At 38.6% G+C, this 23466-nt stretch overlaps 1 protein-coding gene across 1 annotated transcript in view; it reads right to left on the reverse strand.

Moving 5' to 3' along the window:
- Nucleotides 1-23466, reverse strand: part of ELAPOR2 (endosome-lysosome associated apoptosis and autophagy regulator family member 2) — a gene marked incomplete at both ends in the record, with an annotated part of 155411 nt that overhangs the window by 6084 nt on the left and 125861 nt on the right. The window contains 5 exons of the mRNA XM_080936073.1: nt 8145-8310; nt 9309-9487; nt 11567-11693; nt 21466-21567; nt 22282-22378. Of these exons, the coding sequence (XP_080792199.1) occupies nt 8145-8310; nt 9309-9487; nt 11567-11693; nt 21466-21567; nt 22282-22378 (671 nt within the window). The remainder of the gene's footprint in view (nt 1-8144; nt 8311-9308; nt 9488-11566; nt 11694-21465; nt 21568-22281; nt 22379-23466) is intronic.

Below are 23466 nucleotides of genomic sequence, written 5' to 3' on the forward strand. Positions count from 1 at the left end.
CGGTGTCAGAAAACAATGTGGACTGCCCCTAAAGAATAATACCTGAGACCAAACCTTTTAGGAATGACCTCTGGCCTCTACACACATGCATACACATATACCTGTCCACCGACCCCAAACACACAAGCACACACATAAGTAAAAATGCACACACAGAAAATCAATTAATGAAATAAAAGCTGATAGGGAAAAAATTACTCAAGATTTTGTGCAGCTCCTGACTAACAATCACAGAGTACTGGTTTTCTCTGGAAGATTTTCTTGAAAACAAATTTCTACAAGAACATTTTGGCACAGAATTGGCTAGACTTTGTGCTTTCCTTTAGCTCTCAGATGGAGTCATAAGGCATAAGGAGATCACTGTATTATAAGAAGTTGACCAAATAAAATCCAGATAAATCGTTACAGCCAACTATCACCTAGACATTTCCTTCATCCTGTATATTAAACCCAAGCATTAACTAGACGCAAGAAAATGGAGCAAAAACATACCCTAGATTACAATAGATTCTTGGGAGTAGGAGGGGCTCCAGTATTTAAGATACATCCAAATCCAAAATCACAGAAATTCTGTGGTCTCACACAAAAATAAGTTGTGATGTGGCCTGCGATTCAGAAGGTCTCAAAACTAAAATAGGTATGTCCGCATAACAACCTTGCTATTCAGCATGACTTTGGATGAATAGAAAATAGCAGCTTTGTTGGACAATGTGTAGCAGCCGAGCTTACTGTAAATAAGAATAAATACAAAGTCTATTTGATGTCAGACATTCTTTCTGCCTTCATGCTTGATCCTCATCTACCCTGTCATTGGGTGCTCAGAAAGACGATGATTAGTAGAAAACCTAAGATTTGCTGTCACAAAAAGGAACTGAAGAGCATGCATACCAATGGAGTCTCTACTAAGGAGCCTGGCAGTGAAGTTTTCAACATGCCTGTGCTGGCTGTAGTAACCCCAAGTCACTAATCTTTCTAGACCTGTGAGAAGTTTAAGCAAAGAATAGATCAGAAATGAACATAATATGGACATGCAGAATATATGCCCATTCAAGAGACTGTTGACATTGTTTTAACATTTGAAAACACAGTAAGATTATGTTACATGCTTGTATTTCCCCCAAGTAAGAAGCTCTAGACATATTCTCCCACCAGGAGCAATCCCTAAAGAAGGACCTTAAGCTACTCTGGGGTTCCTAACTCCTTTGCCATTTTGCAACAAGTGAGGGAGCCAAGGTTTTACAGTCCTTTGCCTTCTGATACCCAAGTGATAGTCTCTCACTGTGTTCAACCACTTCAGCTCAATCCTGCCTGTGTTAGCATATGTCTTCCTAGATACCTCTACTCGGAAAGGTATTTGATAAACCCCAATGAAAGTCAGAGATATGATAAGAAACATTCCTATTTCTACATAGGCAGGGCTATAACCCCGAATCTATGCAGGAGATTAATAAACAGACTACCTCCCACTTTGAATCTGTGTCTACCATGAAAACAGTTCTTATTGGAATGTTCTATATGTTTTTTTCATGTTAGCTAATCAAAATGTAGAATCTTCTGAACTGGAACACTGCGTATGCTAAAACCTGTCCAGAGCATGCAAATGGGACGTACTCACTTATAAGTGGGTATGAGCCATAAAGTACAGGATACACGTGCTACACTCCACAGACCCAAAGAAGCTGAACAAGAAGAAAGGCACAAAAGAGGAAGCTTGAATCACACTCAGAAGGGGGAACAAAAGAATCATCAGAGGCAGGTGGAGGGAGAGAACTGGATGGGAGAAGGGGAGGGGAGGGAAATGGGGAGGGTTTGGAATCAGGTGTGGGAAGGAACAGGAGCGACTGACAGATGGTCACAAGAATAAATGGAAATCTGCAACTAATGTGGGTAAGGGAATAAGGGGCATCTCCAGGAAGAGACAGAGACCTGGGATAAGGTAGATGCCCAAAAATGGGGATGACTTTAACTGTGACCCACAGGACTGAGGATATGGAACCTAAAGAGGCCACTTCCTGTAGCCAGGCAGAAACCCCAGGAGAACAATAGGTACAACAACCCACCCACAAAACTTTCAACCCAAACTTCATCCCACAGATAAGAAATGCAGGCATGGAGAAGAGACTGAGGGAATAGCTAACTAATAACCAACCCAATTTGAGACACTCCTACAGGCAAGCACCAGTCCCTGTCACTATTGATGATGCTCTGTTAGGCTTGCAGACAGGAGTCTAGCATGGCTGTCCTCTGAGAGGCTCCACCAAGCAGCTCACTCAGACAGATGTAGACACCCACAGCCAAACAGTGGATGGCACTTGCAGATTCTTATAGAAGAATAGGGGGAAGGATTGCAGGCCCCAAAAGAGATAGGAACTCTACAGGAAATCTAATAGTCAACGAACCCAGATCCTTGGGGCTCTCAGAGGCATACACAGCCTGAATCTAGGCCTCCCCACATATATGTAGCAGATGTGCAGCTTGTTCTTCATATAGGTCTTGAATAACTGAAATAGGGGCTATCCTGATAAGCTGTTACCTGTATATAGGATGTGTTCTAGCTGGGCTGCCTCAGTGGTGTACCTAGAGACTTGAAATGCCAGGGTTGGGGGATACCCAGGGAGACCCCTACCCACTCAGAGGAGAAGGAGGAATGGGGGAAGGATTGTGGGAAGGGGATGCAAAGTAAATTTTAAAAACTGTCCAGAAACTTAGGGTGTACTCCCTACCTGTGTATCATCACAATCTTCACAACAACCTTATGAAAGAATTTTCTGGAGCAGATGATTTTGTTAACTGCAGAGTCTGGTGATACGAGAGAGCCTCGTCCCCAGTGTACCTTTCTACAGTGTGCTTCTGCATCACACTTATCTATTTGACATCCACGTCAGATATGATCCGGCTATTGTGAAATCTTCTATTCACTTGTTGCTATGTTCTACATACACACCGACCAGTCTTCCTACGCTGACCTTACAACTCTACGCTTTGACAGTCCCACTTACTGTGAGTCGATGGGGACAGAAAGGAAGCCTTCCATAAGGCTTTGAGCAAAATCTTACTTTGTTGTACTCAAAAGAGCCAAAAAAAAAAAAAAAAAAAAAAAAAAAAAAAAAAAAAAAAAAAAACCCCACAGGGTCGGTGAGATTCTTCGCTCATTCACATCTTAGTGTATGCCACGGATGACTTACTACTGTCGCTGGTTCCTGTCAGTCGTCCCTGGCTACTACAGGTGCTCACTCTCTGATTTGCATATATGTAATGACTCGTGAGCTTTTGCAAATTATCCATCTGTTGGGACTGACACTTAGAACACTATACACTCTTCTTGAGGAAAATAAACTCTGGAGGGAAAAAGATATTAGCTTCTGAATAAATCAAACATGCCAGCCAGAGAAATGTTCACAGCAAGAACTCATGAAAATACCAAAGGGACTCAAGCTTCTCTTACAAACTTCATAAGCCCCAAAGGCTACACTTATCCATCACCCTATGCACCATTATATACACAGCACTGTAGATGCTATAGGCACAGTAAATGACTGCAAATTACTTCTGCATATATAAATACATATTTGTTTATTTAGTGTATATACGTGTGTGCTGGTGTGTGTGTGAAAGTCATAGAACAACTTTTAAGAGCCAGTTCTCTCCTTTTACCATATGGGCTTTAGGATTAGCAATAAGCACCTCTACTTGCTAAGCCATCTCATGGGATCCAAAACTGTATTGTTGACATAGAGGTTACCACAGAATGTCAGGCAGGAGATTTATGGCAACAGCTGGTCAGTTTTTCCCGAGGCACTTGGTGGCATTACTCCTTGATTCTTTCTGCTTTACTCGTGGTACTAATGCTAGCTTCACCAGGTTTGCCCTATATAAAGATTATGGATTTGGGGACTATTTAAGACAATGACACACTTCTTTTTTTTTTTTAATCAAAAAAGTCATCCAGCAGTAAGCTGAAATCAATGGGCCTTCCACACTTCCTACCATTGGAATGTATAAGGGATCATCAAACAGTGAGTTAATTCTCAGAAACTAACTTTTTTAAAAAAGCTTCTGATTATGCCTTTACCTCTCTAATATAGAGTCTCACACAATTTTGGTCAGTAAGTATAGTTTTACATGAAGAGTCACCTTACGGTGACTTAATAGATACTAAACAGACAGTAAGAAAACATATATATGCTACCTGCAACTCTGTCTTGTATTGTCATGACCGTACATAATAATCTTTTGTTGTATAGCCTGCAGACTCTATCTTCCTGCAGCAGCACACTTTAACAAAAGTGAAACACACGTTGGATCTCCATAGCCCTGTAACGGTCCCTGGACCTCTTGCCCTTGAATGTTCTAGAGAATAAATTCGAGTGGCAACTGGAAAGGAGTAGAAATGAGTGATTCTGTAGCTATAGAAACAGGATGCTGGCAATGCATGGGCAGAACTTAGCTGATGGGCACTTGGAAAGACACATCTAAAATGCTGACGCGTGGCTCTCTCAAATGGAACAATTACTTTATATGGCTTCCTGGTCCACCATATCCACTACCTGCCCCACTCTCAATTTTCTGGTCATTTCTTTCAGGCTTATTAAAAAAAATTAATCATGTGCACTGGAAAAAAGGTCCCAGCTCCTGTCCTAATACTAACCAACAGCACTATCCCCGTGGCCATCACTCAGTCATCTCACAGGGTCACAAATGCCAACCCATTTGTAGTACAAACAGAAAAGCTGAATTGACCGACTACCTTTAAAAAGAAGGGATACGGTTATTTGGGATGGACTGAAACTGCTACATTTGTTTTTTAGCCACCAAAGAGAGGCTCCTTTGTAGGCTCAACTAACTGTGTTTCCTAACTGATATAGGTCCTACTTGAAGTATCCAACAACTGTAACTAATAATGAACTCCAAAGACTTCTACCATACCTCTGAGACCATAGTGTAGAAACCAGAAGTTAACTTCCTAGTCTCCTAAAAATATGGTAATTTTACCTTCAGGAATGATCACTAAAAAAATAAAACCTTCAATTTTTATGGAAACATCCCCAAAATATTATGCAACCACTAGAAAGTATGAGAAGCTTTCTAAATGAGCAAATAACATATTTATTATTCATAATTATTCTATGCAGTTATTTATTTAATAAAGGTGTTTGTCTCTGCCTCTAACTAGGTAGTCAATGGTCCTATATACATTCAAAGTAACATCAATCCATTCTCTGTGCATTAGTATAGACAGTATAATTATCCTGTAATTCATACTGGACAGTGAAAATCTGCACAACCACTAATATATCCTATTGTACATTATCTTGACCAATTGACATATCTTAAATTACAATGATAATTATAGTTGAGGTGTACACATTGGTCACAGAGCTCATATAGACAAAGTTGGAAATACATTAGGTCTCTATGTTGTTTTTCTTGTTGTTGTTTTTTTTTTTTAATTTTTGTCCCTATTCCACTTGAATCTTATGGCAGAGACATCCTGTCAGTGGAAAGGTCTCTGGCTGAGTAGAAATGTCAAAGAGAAAGGCACTAACTTCTCTAAAGTAGAATCTAATGATTTATGATATGTTTATGTTTGGCTAGATGTGTCTGGATTTGGTGTATGCTTAAGTGATGCAAACCAGCCTCATCTTGCTGCTTAATATTGACACGGGCTTCATTTCAGTGATGTATAGAGAAAATGGATAAGGTTTCATCCCAGCCTCCGGCAGTCACACCAACCAGAATGATGGATAGAATATAGTCAGAGAAAAATCCATCAAAAGCCAAGATGATAGAGAAAAGCAGTGTAGGGATAACTGTGAGGTGATATTCCATGGTCTTCCTACACTTCTGTCTACAGCCTATGACAAAACACCCATTTAGTTTCCTTTCACACCATTTTTCAAGAATGAGGAATGAAGGTGAAAATGTGTTTTATAAATATATGAACATATCAAATGAGGAAAAAAAAGTAGGAAAGTAAGTTTGTATAGAAAGCAGCCTTTCAGGTTAAGTATTTTCTCCATCTATAGTAAATTTCAGGCATGCCCACTTGTCTTGGAAATGGCTTCTCCGTCTATAGCAGTGGGCAGGCATCTTATCTGTCCAATATAGTAAAGAACAAAGGAAGGACATGTTTCCTAGTTGTGCTGAACAAAACTCATATTTTCAAAGCTTAGGAATGCAAACGAATGTCATCATTTCTTCTGCACATGACTGAGAACTGAGGACTGGGAACAGGCACAGCTACTGTTGCTGTGCCCAGTACATCTCTGTGGACTCTAAACTGTCTTTGGTTTTTCTGCTGTAGGTATATATGAAACTAGAAGGCTCACTTATTCACTAGCACACAGGGCAAAAGATTAATTTTTGATAGTTGCTATACCTTATTTCACAATAATCAAACTCTCCTGAAAACCCCAAATTAATAAAAAAAACATATAGTAGAAATATAATCTAGTCATATTATTTTTACATTTATGGGCCCAAACTAGGAGAATGAAAGAAAATGGTTATTAACTAAATCATGCCTACAAATACTTTTTCTCTCTTCCTGTGCTTGTGAGCTTATGCCGGTTTACATGTGTGCTGACCCATGTGTGTAGACGTGTGTGAATACCAAGGTCAATGGTTAATATCAGGAATGATCTCCATGGTTCTTCTATCTTACTCAATGTGGAAAGGCTTCTCTGTCAAACCTAGAGCTCATAGACATGGCTGACCTTGCTAGGCGGTTTGCTCAGGGGATTGCATCTCCACCTTTTGTACCAATATGTTCTTCTGGCATCCATCTGCATTCTAGGAATGCAAATGATCCTTCGCCTGCATTGCAACTATTTTAATCATCTCAGCCAATGTCAGCCTTTGTTCTTTGTCCCTCTTGTTGCAAATCATTTGAAATGCACTTTCTTCCTGATTGTTCATCCAATTTATTTCTATTTTCAGCGGGTAAGCTGGCATTTCTTATCTCCTATCTCAACAGTGAAGAATGTCAGAGAAATGTCATTTCAAACACTATTGAAGGTTTCACTTTCTCTTTGTATAACGCTGTCACAACAAAGCCAATAACATGATGACGCCCAACATGATACCATGGACATCTGCCCAGTTAACTAATTTTTATATAGAAAGGAAATATTATTGTGAAATAAACACAAAAAGTATAGATAAATATGAGATCTTTTATTAACCAAACTTTGTTTTAAGGATTATAAAATGATACATGATCTTTGTGAAAACTTGAGAATTACTCAAACGTTTTATTTCAAAGATGCTTACTAGATTCCAATTCCCCAAGGCAGCTATTGCTAATTGCATATCATATAAATAATGGCATACATATTTATCATATAGAAATAAATTCATTAACTTATTTTCACTTTTGTTTAAACCTACTGACTTTTCCGCATACAAAGATATCTTGAAACTTTTCATTATTATTTTTGAGATTATAATATAATCATATAATTTCCCCCTTTTTCTTTACTCCCTCCGAGCCCACCCATGTATAATCACTCTTTCATTCAGACTCATGGTCTCTTTTTTTAATTATTATTACAGAAACATATTTATTTTCATAAATATGGCCTTTTTGGTCTGTATGTGTACATTTTCAACACTGAGCATTTGGTACTTAATAACCAGTGGAGGAGCTCTTCCAAGGAAAAGACCATTTCTCCTGTTCTCAGCTTTTCTTAGTTGCCCATAGTTCCTTGTCAATTCTTAAAGATATTTCAATATTTTTATTTTATTTTTTATTTAAAAACAATTTTAAATGTATACATTTTGATCATATTCTTCTCCCCCTATGCCCTTCTAGATCCTCTCCCCTTCCCAAGTTAAACTTCTTTTTAAAAAAAAAAAGATTTTTTAATAGCTGTAGAGTCACTCAGTATTGAATTATTTTAATATAGAAAAATTTCTTCTCAAACTCTGAAGGCTCTGGAGGCTGTACAGGTCATTTCTACTTTATTAACCCATAAGTAGTGTAAATTCAGCTATTAATCCACTATAATAAGCTTTCTAATAGTACTTTCATTGAGCAAATACTCACGAGGCACATATGTGCTGGATGGCAGATCTTGCATGAATGGTGTATGGCCCCTGGTGTATAAATGCTCAGTAATTCCAGGTTAAAAGTCGGCTCTCACCTTTGTGGCCAAAGACTTAAGTTTTCCTAGTAGTGACTGTTTGTTGGAATATACAACATCCTCTTCATTATCTTCTCCTTCCATGATGGCACAGCTGTCTGCAGCTGGGAGTTCACACTCTTTCGAGTTAGTCGTCATGACTAATTTAGAATATTTGTATTCCAGCCTAAGCAGGGGTAAATCAATAGAGAAGTATTATCCAGCCATTTGTAGCAATAATAAATTCATATTTATTATAAACATTCTTATTTCAGCTTCGAAAGTAGTCCTGATGGTCCTGTATAGTTTCTCCAACAGCAAATTTGCCTCACCTGTGGCTGTAACTTTAAATTTTCTCACTTATTAACTATCTGCATAAAAATGTTCCACAGTATGTCAGAGAATCAGTCCAGTCCAGTTAATTTTACCACTTATTTTACATTGACCTAACTGCCCAATTATATAGAACATTTATAAAACGAAGAAAAGCCTTGAGGTCCAAATGCCTTTGCTTAATGTATGAATGTGATACCAGTTCACCTTTTCCAGGGGTTAGATCATGACAATGAGAATACTGAGCAGACGCTTTACGTGTTGCTGTATCTCTAATTCATTTGTGGTTTTTCTCTTTAGTGATGACTTCAGATATTATAATTATTCCTAGAAATTAGAACATAGATCTGCCACATCCCACTAAGCTCTAAATCATCTCCAAAGATTCAAGCCATGTAACAGATGCATGCAGGGGTTGGACTCAATGTTTGGCACCAGAGTCTTTGAGACTTGGAATAAATAAATACGATAATTGCCCATTCGCTTTGTCTATTTGTTTAAAAACATCTTTCTAAATGAAACGGATAGAACAAGAAGTCAAACTACATCAAAGAAAGAAAAACACAGCCACCTTCCAGTCTCCTCCCTGTTTCTATCAGGGTAACTTAGAGAGTTTTTCATTTCTAGAACAAATGACTAATCCAGTGATCACTAATGTTCTGTCCACTTTCAATTATCAAAATAAGAATTATTTAACCTTGCTATTTTTCCAAATGCTTTGCCTATCCCTTCCTTACCAGAAATGCCTCTCGGTACTAAGGGAATGGACAACATACAACAATTAGGTCTAAAATCCTCATAGTGTAAACACACTTCCCCGTTCTCATAAGATCATCTAATGATATTACTTACTTCTGATTCTTTTTCCAAAAGTAGCATGTTAAAGCCACCAACAAAACGGCTGTGAACGCCCCAACACCAGCTCCCACTTTCAGCCAAAAGTCAACTGTTTCGCAGGTCGACAACTTCTTCTCGGGCAAAGTAATTCCTTTAATGCACCACTTTGGTTCATTCCATACGTATAATATTTCCTTTTAAAGCAAATAAATGAGGCCATGGATGAGTGAGCAATGAGATGAGGATTGAACTGTAAATGTTAGAGTTGGTACTGAGTCCATTTACCACACAGAAGAAAGTTTTGTTATCTCTATATATGGCTATAAAGGGCATTTCCCATTCAGTTAATACTCTAAAATATCTAGCAAGAAAGGGAAGAGATAAAGAAGAGGAGTAAATGTGTTAAAATGCAAAATTCTGTCACACCATAACATCTCACAACATGCTAGGAAAGCAGAATAAAAATTACTCCACTTTGACACCTCTTTTGGGTTGCTTTCCTCAATATTTGATGACTCTCTAGATTTCCTAATCTTGTTCATAAATATACCTCTCAGGCTACTTAGTATAACCACTTGGAATGGTTTGCACACATCCTTCAGGTAGGCCAGTCAACTCAATAAACTTGTCCCTCAGTGGAGTTGCCCACACGCCATGGCCCTGGGACACATCTCACCAACTCAGATGGATCATATAAACTTAGGTACCCAGGGCACACAGTACTTTTACTTGCCAAAGTAAGGAGAGCATTATCTTGGTCATCACTACGCATACAAAGCATTCTCACCCTCCCAACATAGATGACTCGACTCTTAATGCAATGTGCCCTAAATAGCAAATAACAACCAGCGTACAATAAAGCCAATACATTGGGTCTTATCATGTAGTTTCAAAAATAAAGTGCTAAAATAAGGCAGATCACATATGAAAATCAGAGTTCAGTCTATTCTCTTTTTTTATAGCTTAGTATATATTGTGATGAGTAGTTATTAACAATGATCATTAATCCCAGTGAACTGGGGAATTCTGTCTTATGTCTGGTTTATCACTCAATTATCTGCTGGATGATGGTCACTTTATCTGAACTCTAACAAAAAGTTCCAGCTGTGTTTTACTCCATATCTGATGGGCATCGACAGATGTTGACAATTAGCTATGAACCATATGCAGAAGAGTGGTTTACTATGGGGGAAAGTTTCAGTAGTCAAGTTTCAAATGACATCTCCCTGTGCATTTTCTTAGAAAGGGCTATTAGTGATCCTGTGGTTAACTCTGATCATTCTGATTGAACTGAACATCAATATATTACTTCTGAAATGGGTGACATTTTTATAAGAATGAAGAGGTGGGAAATGCAGGTGACATTTGGGTTCACCACCATCTCTCTAAGTGTAAACTGGGGTGAATGTAAACTCCAGAACATGTGGACATCATCTAAAGCACATTCTGTGAACACCACCGAGGTTGCTGTTAAAGCTGTGACAGTGTTATCAGATGTATATGAATAAAGGACATGTTTAAAGCTCTATTGTCTAGTGGCTATATTCTAAGAATCTCAAAACCTCAGAATTATAGAGATGCATGTAAACCCAAAATGCTAAAAAATCTACTCAGCTCCTCGGATACTGTCAAAGAAGGAAATGTAACTGAGAAAAGTTCGCAGCCACTCTAAAACTATTCATTAGAAAGTTTGATCTTATCATCTGTTCGGGTATCACCAGGACCAGAAGAATGCTGACAGGGCAGCTGAACAGCCCCTTCTTCCAGCACGGAGGGGATTTTGTAACAGGATTAAGATAACTTTAGTGATAAATCCAAAAGCATTTCTCTTACTGATAACACAGTATCACTTCAAATCTTTATTACTTCCTAATATTAGATATGATACTTACCACATACTTAGGACCAGGTATAGACTTTTTGAGATTTCAATTTGATAAGAGTACTTCTGCCACAAGCCATGAAGGCTTCTATCAGCAATGTGCGAAGGACTTACATTCTGTAAACTATACAGATCTATATTTGAAATGCTCACAGAACAGTGGGAGTGCATGTCCAGTCAGCACAAAGTGGAAAACTGAACAGAATGGGGAAGGAAATAGGACTGAAGCAGTCCTTAAAATTAAATGTTTGGAATTTTTAAAGATACACACTGAAGTGTTTTCATGATCATTATTTTTATTCAATTGTGAAGCTTTCCAATCTACAGAAATCCCCATTTATTCCCAGACATAATAGTGAATAGCAGTTGACATCTGTTCAGGGTGTCTTACCTGAAGCCCTCTCTTGCAGGCTCCTTCAATCTCATGGAAGTCATGCTCTGTGCACAGAGGGCAGGCTTCTGCACTCTCCCATAGAAAGTAGAATGTACAACCATCACAGGTACCAGCTGGACACTTGCTAGAATTTTAAAGAAACAGCAGCTTTTTAATGCATCCAATCCACACCAATCAATACTGCAGCTCTCAAAGCGTACTGGGAGTCTTGTGTTAATGTTGAGGAAACACTTGTAGAAAACAGAGAAGGCCTAAAGGAGCAGAGGTCAGAGTGACAGCCTCCCCGTGCTTGCTACAATACTGATGGCTAGAATAAAGGAGAAAAATAATGCCAAGTATAGGAAGGGTGTGAAGAAAAAGAGAACTCTCATGCATTGCAGGTGGGAGTGTGAATGCCCCCTCTATTTTCAGAGAGTCTTGGAATTCTTCAAACAACCACACATGAATATACCATATAATCTAGCATGTCTGCTCATAGGTATAAACCCAAGAGAAGCAACATGCATTCCACACAAACGGTAATGGATGTCCACAGCAACATTATTCAGAATGACCAGTGTGTGAAGAGATCAAATATGCAGTGAATAAATAGGAAAGTGTAACGGTCTGAGGAGCTTCTAATTGACTATATAAAGGATGCCAAGAAGATTATAGTTTCTATTGAAGAATTACCTCAGGAAGGTAATTTTGTAGTAGAACTGGGGTCTCTTACAAAAGAAGAAAGAAATATAACTATGGACATTTCTGAAGCCAACCAATTATCAGATCTACACAGCACTCTGTGCTTCATAAAACCCTGGGGCTCCCTGAACTGACAGTGACTTACAGTGGGTGAAGATGAAGATGGTGGGACAGAATAGACCTAGGATAGATTACAGAGTGACCATGGGCAGAATCTATGTGGATACTTTATGAACCTCTGCTTCCTGATGTGAGAGCCAATTTCATGAACTTGCTTCTTTAGTTATAGAAGAGATTAATCTTGTGCGACTCTAAATTAATTTGTTGTTGCTATCTATCTCTTGACTGAACCAGAATCTACTTGAAAAGGTTTAGGTGCAAACAATACTTTTTATAAATGTGTAAAATCCTGAGAGTAGTCTCTCCTTTTTTTCTATCTAACTTCCAAATCCTTTAAAACTAATCCATGTGATTAGAGATTTTCCCCAACTTCCTTCAGTTCACAGCTAATGCTGAGCACGGCTATCCTGAACCTCCATTAGCTAAAAGGTAGAAACAAAACAAATAAAATAAAATGCACCCCCTTTTAAACACCTCAGTATAAAACTTTATTGGTGTATGAACTGTTCATATTGACATAGAGATGTTTCGATACAACACCATGCACTTTAGCCATATTTCCTCATCTTCCATTTTCACAAACTCTTAAATATACTTTCATTACCCTGATGGGCTTGCATCACCTTTCTTGCTATCAATTTTTATAATCTTTATCTATGTAGAATCTAGAGTCCAGAAGTAAGAGAAATTATTGAATATTTCTGTTTTAATCTGATTTATTGTGCTTTCAATGGTGAACCTACAATTGTACCTATTTTCCTGAAAATGATTAATTTTATTTTTCTTTACAGCTGAATTGAGTACATGCATCGTGATGTCTTCATCTTGGAAACTATATATAGTGCTTCGATAAACATAAATGATATCTGTGGTATGTTCATTGACATACAAAGTGTATACGTAAAGTGGTATAGTTGAGTCATATGACAGTTCCATGATTAGTTTAAGACCCTCCACATTAGTTTCTGTAGTCACTGGGCAAATATATACTCACAGAGAAATGAATGGCTCCCTTCTCCATACATCCTTGCTAGCACTCACAGTTTACTTAGCAACAGTTATTCTAACAGGAGAGAGATATAATTTTAAGGGAGTCTTAATCCACAGTGCCCTCATAGCTAAGAATACTGAACATTATTTTATATAGTTATTGGTCATTTGTGCTTTATCTTTTATGAACTGATTTATTGTCAGTTCATGAGGGTGCACATGTCTGTATGCATATAAATATCAAAAGACAACATCAGGTGTTCCTCAGGTGCTATCTAGAATACGTTTGAAATATGGAAGCCCAGTGGTTTGGAGCTTACCATGTATGATACACAGACTATATAGCCCTGAAGATCTGACTATCTCTACCATCCCATTGGAGTTCAAACTGTGTTGCTGAATTTCCCATTTTCAGCAATGACAAACTTCAGTTCAGAGTAAAGCTCCACCCATTGTGTCTACAACCTGTCTTTGTATGTTCTGTATGGAATTATTTTTCCCAAATAGATTCTAATGCCCAAGGCTTCAATATGGCTGACACAACTTTATGTCTGCATGTTCTTGTCCTAACCCAAAGTCTTGGGCTACCTTTCTGCCACAATTTGAATACATATGAGTTTTTGTTCAGGTAGGTTTCCTTGGATTATGTGTGTGATACTACAGTTCTTTGAGGAACCTGTAGTTAGTGTGGAATAGGGTGTAGCTTTAGAGCATGGCAGTAGTAGTGTTTTCTCCTCTTCCTAGCAGAGCCGTTAGATTAAGTTTCTCTTTGGATCCATTCCCACCTTGGCTCAGCATAAGAGTAGTGCCTTGGCCAGTGCCATTAAGTGGCCCCCATTTGATGGCTTCTTGTAACTTGTGGCACTTTTACTTTTATTCGTCATTCATAAGATTTTCCTTTTGTTTATAGACCTAGAGTACGAGGAGAAGGGATTCTCCACTTTCTCTACTGCTTTTCCCAAACTCTTACGGAAGTTTGTTGTTGCCTTAGAAACCTAACAGTCAATATTTCAGTGACTGATCTAGCGTTTCCCAGTCTGGTCTTGGCCTTTCTTGTTCATCTTTTCCTTTTCAGGCAACTTTTCCTTTTTTGAAGTCATAGAATAGATATTTTCTTTGAATTTGGTAGGTATGTATGTAGGTGAGCACTGTTTTGTCTCTACTCCTGAATCTTTCCTCCTTCTTCCCCTTTAACTGTAAATGATACTTAAATAACCTTAGACAGACAGCAGAGACAGGCTATGGGAAACCGTAAGCTACTGACAAAACATAAATGATTTCTTCCCATAAACTGATGAACAGTTGGGCCACAGGAAGAAACATGCATAAGCCCTGTAGACGCCTCTAACCAATCCCAGTAAAGATTATTGACATTCAGTTTTGACCATAAGATCCATAAAAGCTCACTGGACAGGGAGACCCCCTTAGAGACCCTCCAACTCTTGGTTTTTTTCTCATTTTCCCTTAATTAATCCACTTTCAGTTTGCTCATTCCTTGTCCCTGGTTCCATACTGGGAACCAATGGTGGAACATTGGTGACAATTGATCATGTGGGACCCTAGCTCCTTAAGACAGCTAAGAAAGACCAATTACACTCACTAGCCTACATCCTTATGTAATCCAAAACTGTATTTTGCTAGATACCTGAGAAATGCCAAATTAGTGGTTAACTAAATACATTCCATGACATCCTAAAACGTGAATACAAAGTCTACACTTAATGGTTGACCTCATTTTTAACAAGCCTGTCTTTCCAAAATGACTGTACTGGAGATGAGATAGATTCAGTTCAGATGTAGACAATCTTCCTTACGTGATGCAGTAATGGAGGCCTAGTATTTTTTTGTTATGACTATAAATATTAGAAAGATATCCTTTAGGGGATAAAAACTCAATAATTATCTCTATACCCTCCAGCTCCCTTTTTCTAAGAAGGGTGAGCCAGCTGAGGGATGAAAAAACTTTTTATCCTGGGGTACAGAGAAGACAGCAGAGATCTGTTAAACTTTAAAACAAGACATGAACAAAAAGATAAAGATAATTAAAATTGCTAACACTTCTGGAGATACCTCAAGTTTCCATTCAAACTGGACTTTAAGGTGACAATTTTCCTTTGTCCCCTGCCTCGTTTTTGTAATTTGCCAAAGGTGAAGCTCTTCTGTCATCGCTAGAGGGTTACGATGTGTAAGAGGAGAGAGCAAACTTCTGTCACTAGACAGTTACAATGGATAAGAGCAAACTTGGGAAGCTCAAAGCACCACACGATTGGAAGACGAATAACAATGCCAGTCAATTTCCAGGGTCTGAAAAAAGCACAAAAACTTCAAGGGGAAAGAAATCTAGATATTCATGTCATGCATAAGGCTGTCAGTGTGTCAAAACACTGCAGTGATTAAGTATTTCTCCTTGGTAGACTTTCTAAGGATACACTTAGGTTAAATGCAGTTTAGAACCAAGTTCTTAATCTGTTTAACCCAATGATTCATTTACTGTCCGTGGCACCCAATTTTGATTCTTTGAAATAAACTGCATTTCAGAATTTGAATCAAGCCATCCCTCTGTCATCTGACCTGCAATTCCTCTCCTTGGCATCTCCTCTCTCTGTTGGAGATCCTTGGCACTGGGATAAGGCCCTCTAGTGCTAAATCCATAAAACATGGTACCCTACCTTGCTTTTTAAAAGATTAAGTATGATTGTGTATGACTGTGTCTTACACTATTGGGTCTGTTACAGCAAAACACATTCACTTGAAAATAACAGAATGGTGTTTTCTAAACTTACAGAGGCTGGGGAGGCTAAGTTCATGATACTGCTGAGCGAAAGCTTGTGCTAAACTTCACAGATGATGTTATCTTACAGTACATGGCACCTCCCATGGCATAAGGCTTGTTAGCTCTTTAGAGCACCTTCATAAGAACACCCATTTCATTCATGTTGTCAGAACCACTGTAAGCTAACCACCTCTCAAAGCTACTGCTTTCTAATATTCCTAGGTTGGGATTTAGCATTGTTTTTTGTTTGTTTCTTTCTTTCTTTGTTTCTTTGTTTAATGCATAAATAATTAAAACATATCTATTCTACAATGTATCATTCTACATCTGGAAGAGGAATACAGGGAGTAAATGATTCACATTTTTACCTTGGAGCTAGTGAGGAAAGCAAACACAATCTATGCAAAAGGGTGTCTTCACTGTCCTTAACAAAGGACAAATGACTAACACTACCTTTTTAGTTTCTGTGCTTTTAATGGGCAATGTCATGAATATGTATATGATGCAAACATTACAGTTTTACCATACCACTCTTGTAACACACTGAAATCTAACTTGGTTTCCTTTACTTTACAGAACACCCTAAAGCCTGTACAAGGCAGTTTCAATGAAAATGACATATAGAAACATTTTTGTTTTAAGGACATATTATAGTAATGTTTCACAAGTACACCTGCAGAACACACACATGAACACACACACACACACACACACACACACACACACACACACACACACACATATATATACAAATCAATCATCCCCATTTTCCCCAGTGGTCTGTTGTTGCCAATCCTACTGTACCATGCTATACCCGGTTTGTTTTCAGTGAAGCAATTCCCTACTCTTAGGCCACTGAAATGGCTCAGTGACCAAAGGCACTTGCCACCAAGACTGAGTTCAATTTCCAGAACTCCCATGGTAGTAAGAAAGAACTTATTTCTGCATGATGGCTTCTAACCTACACACACACACACACACACACACACACACACACACACACATGTAATAAAATTTAACTTTTAAAGAGAAATCAATTGATGTTACATATCCTTATAAAATCTGTAATAAATTAAGTTAAATAATATATATTTAATTGGCCAGGATTATGCTATGTTCAAGTAATTGTGTTTTGGCATTGGAATGTCATTTTAGCATATGAGTTTGGGGAACACAAACTCTCAAACTTAGTCAACTGAATTTTAACATAAAGATTATTTTTACCTGTGACTCTTGGAACAAGGGATATAAAAACACCTTTATGTATTCCCCTTTCTAAAGAACTGTTCTAAAATTACTCACTACAGTTTAGTACCTGTTCAAAACCACATTGGTTAACTAGTTTCCTAATTTTCTCTATCTATAGATTGTTTTCTTTAATAGAAAAAAATCAGTTTTATTACCTTTATTTAAAAATGGTGCTATTTTACAGTGTATCCTCATATGTCAAAGGCTAGCTAGCTCTTTAGGTCACCTCTTAAGATGATGTATCTGTGTTTCAACCACACAGTTTTAGCATGTCTGCATTAAAGGTTTCCCTTTCTTGATTTCGGTGGGGTTTTGTTGTTGTTGTTGTTTTTGTTGTTGTTTTCAAATGTTCATAAGGCTTTTATATTCATCAGTACATTTCTGTTCTAGGAATGTATTTGGCCTTAATCTTTTGTGTTATCTTGCTTTTCAAAATTGGATATCCATTATCTTTCTGTAAAGAATAAGAGGGAAGGGATAAGAAACTCATTTAGGCTATCTCTGACTCTTAATTTCAAATGGATAGGCTTTTGACATTAATAGGCCTTCCTTGATGTCTCAACCAAATGCTGCATTAGAGTCCAATAAAACTAATGACTTTGATATAAAGACTAAATTCGAGCCTGTGGTCTAAATCCCTAGAGTATTTAACACTTGAGCACTATCAGGACAGAACTACAAAGCATCCCTTTGGTGAGATGCAACATCTTCAGAGGCTGTGGCGATCATGAATTAAGTTTAAGATTCTTCTAAAGGATTTCACAAAACAATTTTAGACCGACTGAAAAACAAGCAGTTGAATACATTCATAAACCTCTAAGAAGTAAAGAGAGAGATGAAGATGATGCTCTTACATGGACATTAATGATGGATGCTTAAAAGAGGCAATTAAGTGAAAATAAGACACAAGCAACTTGTAGATCTGCTGAGCTGTGCCCTAGGATAAATCTGCTTTGCCTTTTTGTTAAGTGTGCTTCTTGACAAATCTCTGCTCAGGAGACACTGAGGTTCAGTGGGTTGAAATACTTGAAAGCATTTTTGTCATGAAAAGAACAAGAGTCATTAGGAGTCATATTCCAGCTGTGGTCCTCAGTAGCTCTACAACCTCAGGCTCAATGCCTCCCACTTGGTGAAGTGAGAATATTTAACTCAAGTACCTTCCAGATCACATCTGTTAAGTGCCTGCTTTCTAGGAAGGCACTTGTGTAATCTTTTCACTAATTTAAAAGCCTCACACCTTTGAATGGGCAGATCTCAGATGCAGTGCCCAGAAATGCATATACAAACAGTCTCTTCAGCTACACATCCATCTGTCTGTGAAGTTGACCTGAGGTTTAAGAAGCCAGGGAGTGGGTTCATCTATGCAGATTTACTTAGAAGTATTAGCAGTCCCTTTGCAGAAGAAACTTAGCCTGTACCAAAGCAGCAAACTTCATTAGATAAAAGGCCTCAGAAACAAGTGGCGCTGTCAGATTTCATTTGCCAAAGATGCCACACTGAAAAGTTTTCCCCTCTATCCCCTCCAGACACGTTTCAGAATTAGGCACTACATACTCGGATTTGCCGGACAGATCAAGCAGAAAGGTTGAGTTTAAGAATCACAGATGACACCAAAGTCCAGATAGCATGATTCCTCTCAGGTGCACACTAAGCAGAACATACACAGCCCGGTCTTCTCCCTGTTCTGACTCTGCCTTTCAAGAGCTAGAGAGTCTTTTGAAAGTTTTCCTGACCACCAAGGATTAAAGACCCTGCTGACCATTACTAATACTGAAGTCATTTTCACATGGTTGAGCAAGAATAATTCCTGATGTAGCACTATTGTAAGGTCTCACTCTGACTTCTTGGTCAGCAACATCTGAAGGCCAACTGTCTGGTTAGCACCTTTTCCTTGGATATTTTAAAGCTTCCGAAAAGATGTAACAATAAGCCTTCCTCAAAAGTAGAATGGGAAACCTGCCTCTCACTTCCCTGATAGTTGGAAATATGCAGAAATAAATAAATAAATAAATAAATAGATAGATAGATAAATAGATAAATAAATAAATAAATAAATCCTAATTATTTGAGAACAAGCAAGCTGCTGTTTTTCTTGTCCTGATCCTTGGGCTCCCCCTTGTGACTTAATGGGAAATTCACTCAAGAGAAAACTGAAGGTCTTCACATTTGACTGTGGGACTCAGTATAGCTCCCTCAAGAAGATGTCTGCATGCACAACCTTACACATATGAATGACTTTTTATCCAGATCTACGTGCAAAACTCTGCTGTGAATACTACATTTTAAATTAGCTTTCCAAAAGGCCAAGATGCAAAGAATAACACTGAAGAATGGAGAACCTGTCTCAGGAAAGTGGAGCATTTAAAATCTATGGTATGTTGGGTCAACAGAAACGACCCTCTGATTTTAACACGCCTTGCAATTGCCTTCTATTTTTAGAAATCCTCCAGTGTTCAAAACCCAGACACTTGGAAATAAATTTTAACAGTAGATATTCTGAGGTTTCTGCTGCAGGCGATCCAGAGAACCCCAGGTGAACACAGTAAAGTTCCCTTAGAGGTAAAGCTTACTGGAAGTCAAAAAAGAGAAACTTCACATTCTTCTGCTCATGAGCTGCCATTCTTTAACCCCATGAAGCTGTATTTTATGTATGGTAAGATACCAAAATGTACCCTGGCAGAGTCAAAACTGACTTATTTTCTACAGGTCGTACCTGGCCTTTAGGATACGGACTGCTTGAGTCAGAGACCTGGTGAGGAACCTTTAAAGCCACCCAGGTGGTGTCTGCAGACCAGACCCAGAGAGGTGAATTACAAAATCTGGAAGAGGACCTCAGGAGGGCTCGAGCACCACAACTTATACTACCCAGCAGAAGCCCAGAGTGATGAGATGTGCGCCTGTTTCTGGATGCTCCGTATGTGTCTTTACATAAATACTCTGGTTTGCTGCAGGGAATCCAGCTGCAGGGAACAGAGAGATGCGCTGCAGCCCAGGAGCATCCATCGCTCCCTGTTTCTCTATCCGTGCCTATTCCTCTGTTCTCTCGGCACATTCTTCTCTCACCTTGAATAGGTGAGAAAAATGAATCATTAGAGCAATGCAAACCAGAGATGCAGCTAATGAGAAGTGAATGCTACTGTGCCTATATATCCCAAAATAAGCCATGTTACTGATGTTATTGTTGCTAAAATACATGGCAGTTTCGGGTATAAAGCAACATTTTCTAATCCACTTGTGGCACAAACAGAAGAGATTTAAAATGCTCTTAAGTGAGGTTACTAAAACTTAAACCATTTTCTTATTAAAATGATTTAGATAGAACCACACTATCATCAAAAGGTCCCTTAACTAAACTTCCTGAACAATACGCTGAAAATACTGAGGTAGTTAAGTGTTCTTCACGGAGATGGTAGGCTGTACTTAAATAACTAGTTTTCAGAGCCTAGGAGTTATGTTCTAGTGTTCCCAGCAAACGTTAGCAGGACATATGAAATATAGACCCCAGAGGGCTGGCACCTCAGTTTCAATCAATTGAATATTCTGCATTATGCTCTGCAGGTCAGATTTACCCTGACGATTCAGCTTGCCACAACTCCTCAGAGACCTGAGCCCTGAAATGGATCTAAATGTTGTCTTCAAGACCTCGTTCCCTTGCAGAGAAATAAGTCATGACTCGTTTAGACTAGTCAGTCCAAAGCCTTAACATCCAGACAGTTAATTGTTGATATGCTCTAAGAACCAGGGCCTTTCCTGTCCAATCAAAGGAGACTGATATATCGTGAGAATAAACACAGAAATACGAACGGTGCAATTCCTTTTTATTGCCCAAGTCATTTTGAAGAGAGTCAGACGCTGAAGGCAAAGGGGACAAGGGGATGCCATTAACGAGGCAAGGGGGTAGTATGACTAACTAGGACCTATTCATTTAAATCATGCCCTGACATATGCCCATAACACACCCCCTGGTTCTCCTGTTCTCTCCAGTTTATTCCCATGAAGAACATGTGTTAACAGCAATAGTGCAGACAGCTTTGCTTCCAAAATGAAATTGGACATGGAATAACCCCATAGTAAAAGTGAATACCTGGGGACGGATATCACACCTGCGCCCGGTCTCATGGGATTACACCGCATTTTCACGGCAGTCGATCGGCCATTAATACAAGATGTGGTGGCTGTGGAAGACCTGTTGTAAAGCAGGTACTAGATTAAAGATCAAATACAATACAGATGACCAAATGGTCATGTGCAGAATGGCTCCTGTGCTCCATAAATAAAACCAAAAAATTATTAAAGGTTTCTAATTTCTAACTTAACACAAATTCGGTGTGTATTATTGACTTTCACCACCTATGTAAAGGTGGCTGATCAATAAGGCATTTAGTAAAATTATTATGATTTTAATCACAAATTAAATTATTTTGAAGGAAACAAGATTCAGTCATATCAAAACATCAGGCTGCATAAGAAGCAGGTAAGTGAATGAGAGAGGGTAGGGAAGGAGGGAGGGAGAGAGGCGGGGGGGGGCGGGAGGAAGTGTATGGTATATATATATATATATATATATATATATATATATATATATATGCATGGTGTGAGTGTGTGCATGGTACATGTTTATATTCAAGATGTGTATGTGTGTATGCTATGCATAATGTGTGTGAAAGTATATGAAAATCAAAATATTCTATGTTTCTCACTTTTTAATCAAGCTTTTTAATGCCCACATTCTTATTGTCCATTAAGTAAGAGCTGCCAAGCTTGGCACCCTGAAGCAACGTTATCTTTTTTTCTTGCCAGTAGAAAATTATAACCAAGAGTAAGAACTAAAATCTCCAGATGCAGATGGATGAGTTCGTTATTTACAAGACAGTCACAAGAGAAAAATACCTTCACTTACTTATAAAAGAAATGCACATCTGGTACTTGACTCGGTGACACTGGGAACATGTCCTCCTTGATATTAACGTTCTGCAAGGCAGCTTCAACTGTGACTCCTAGATGTCATTGAAAAACAAATTCTGAAGCAGCAGGAGAGATCCGGTTTACTTAGCCTCTGTGCATCTGAATACAAAATAACTTTACTTTGACAACAGTGCCCTCACCCATCCCCTCACCAGAAATATTAAACTGACCATGCCTGGTAAGAATAAGAAAGTTTCTAACATCTCCAGAAAAAAAGAAAAAAAAAAAGATTCTAAGCCTCAGCCATGAAAGCTAGCTCATCTCACTACCCTGGATGTTTTGTTCTTTTGTTTTCTAAAATTTGTAGGATATAGCCAGTGGTTTAGACGGTTTCTGTGGTTCCTTTTAGTCCCAATGTTTCAAAACTCTATTCCACTATTGCGCTCTTCCACCAAGTTTTGTCAGCAGAGATAGGTTACTTTACTCACCTTCAGTAGAGACATGTTGATTTCACCAAGCCTGGTGCTCTCATACCTGTAGTTCAGCTAACTTTATTTAATTACTGATTTGCAGACCCAAATCTCAGCCGATTAGCTAGGACCTGGCAGCTGACCTTGGTGCTGAAGTTTGAAGTGTAGTACATTTGGGGTTCACAGCAATGCTCCCAGATCAGTCTCCCTCCACCTCCAATTGCTCCCAACAACTATAACGAACCTGACTCCTAAGAACCTCCAGAGAACTGAATTACTCTTAAAATGTTCCTATGTTATAGGACCTCAGAAAGAGGGTACAAAGCTCTAGGTCCCAACATCCTTCTGGGATAAGATGAGACAATGAAAGGTGGTAGTATATGTTATGACTTACATAATTTTTAGATTCTCATAAAGAATTTTTTAATTTTTTATATGTAGGAGGGTGTGTGCATTTGTGCAGATACACACACGCAGCCATGTGTATACCTATAAAGGCTGGAGTTGACTTGACGTAGCTTCTGTCTCTGTCTGAAACAGAGTCTCTCACTGGTCCTAAAAAGCAACCATTTCTGCTAAGCTAGCTAGCCATCAAGCCCCAGGAATTGACCTTTCTCTAACAGCACTAGGGCTTCAGGTTGATCCACAAACCCAGATTCTGCATAGGCACTAGGGACCCAAGTCCTTGCCCTTGGATGGCAAACACTAAA

The sequence above is a fragment of the Micromys minutus genome (genome assembly GCF_963924665.1).
Source record: "Micromys minutus genome assembly, chromosome: 23".
NCBI lineage: Eukaryota > Metazoa > Chordata > Mammalia > Rodentia > Muridae > Micromys > Micromys minutus.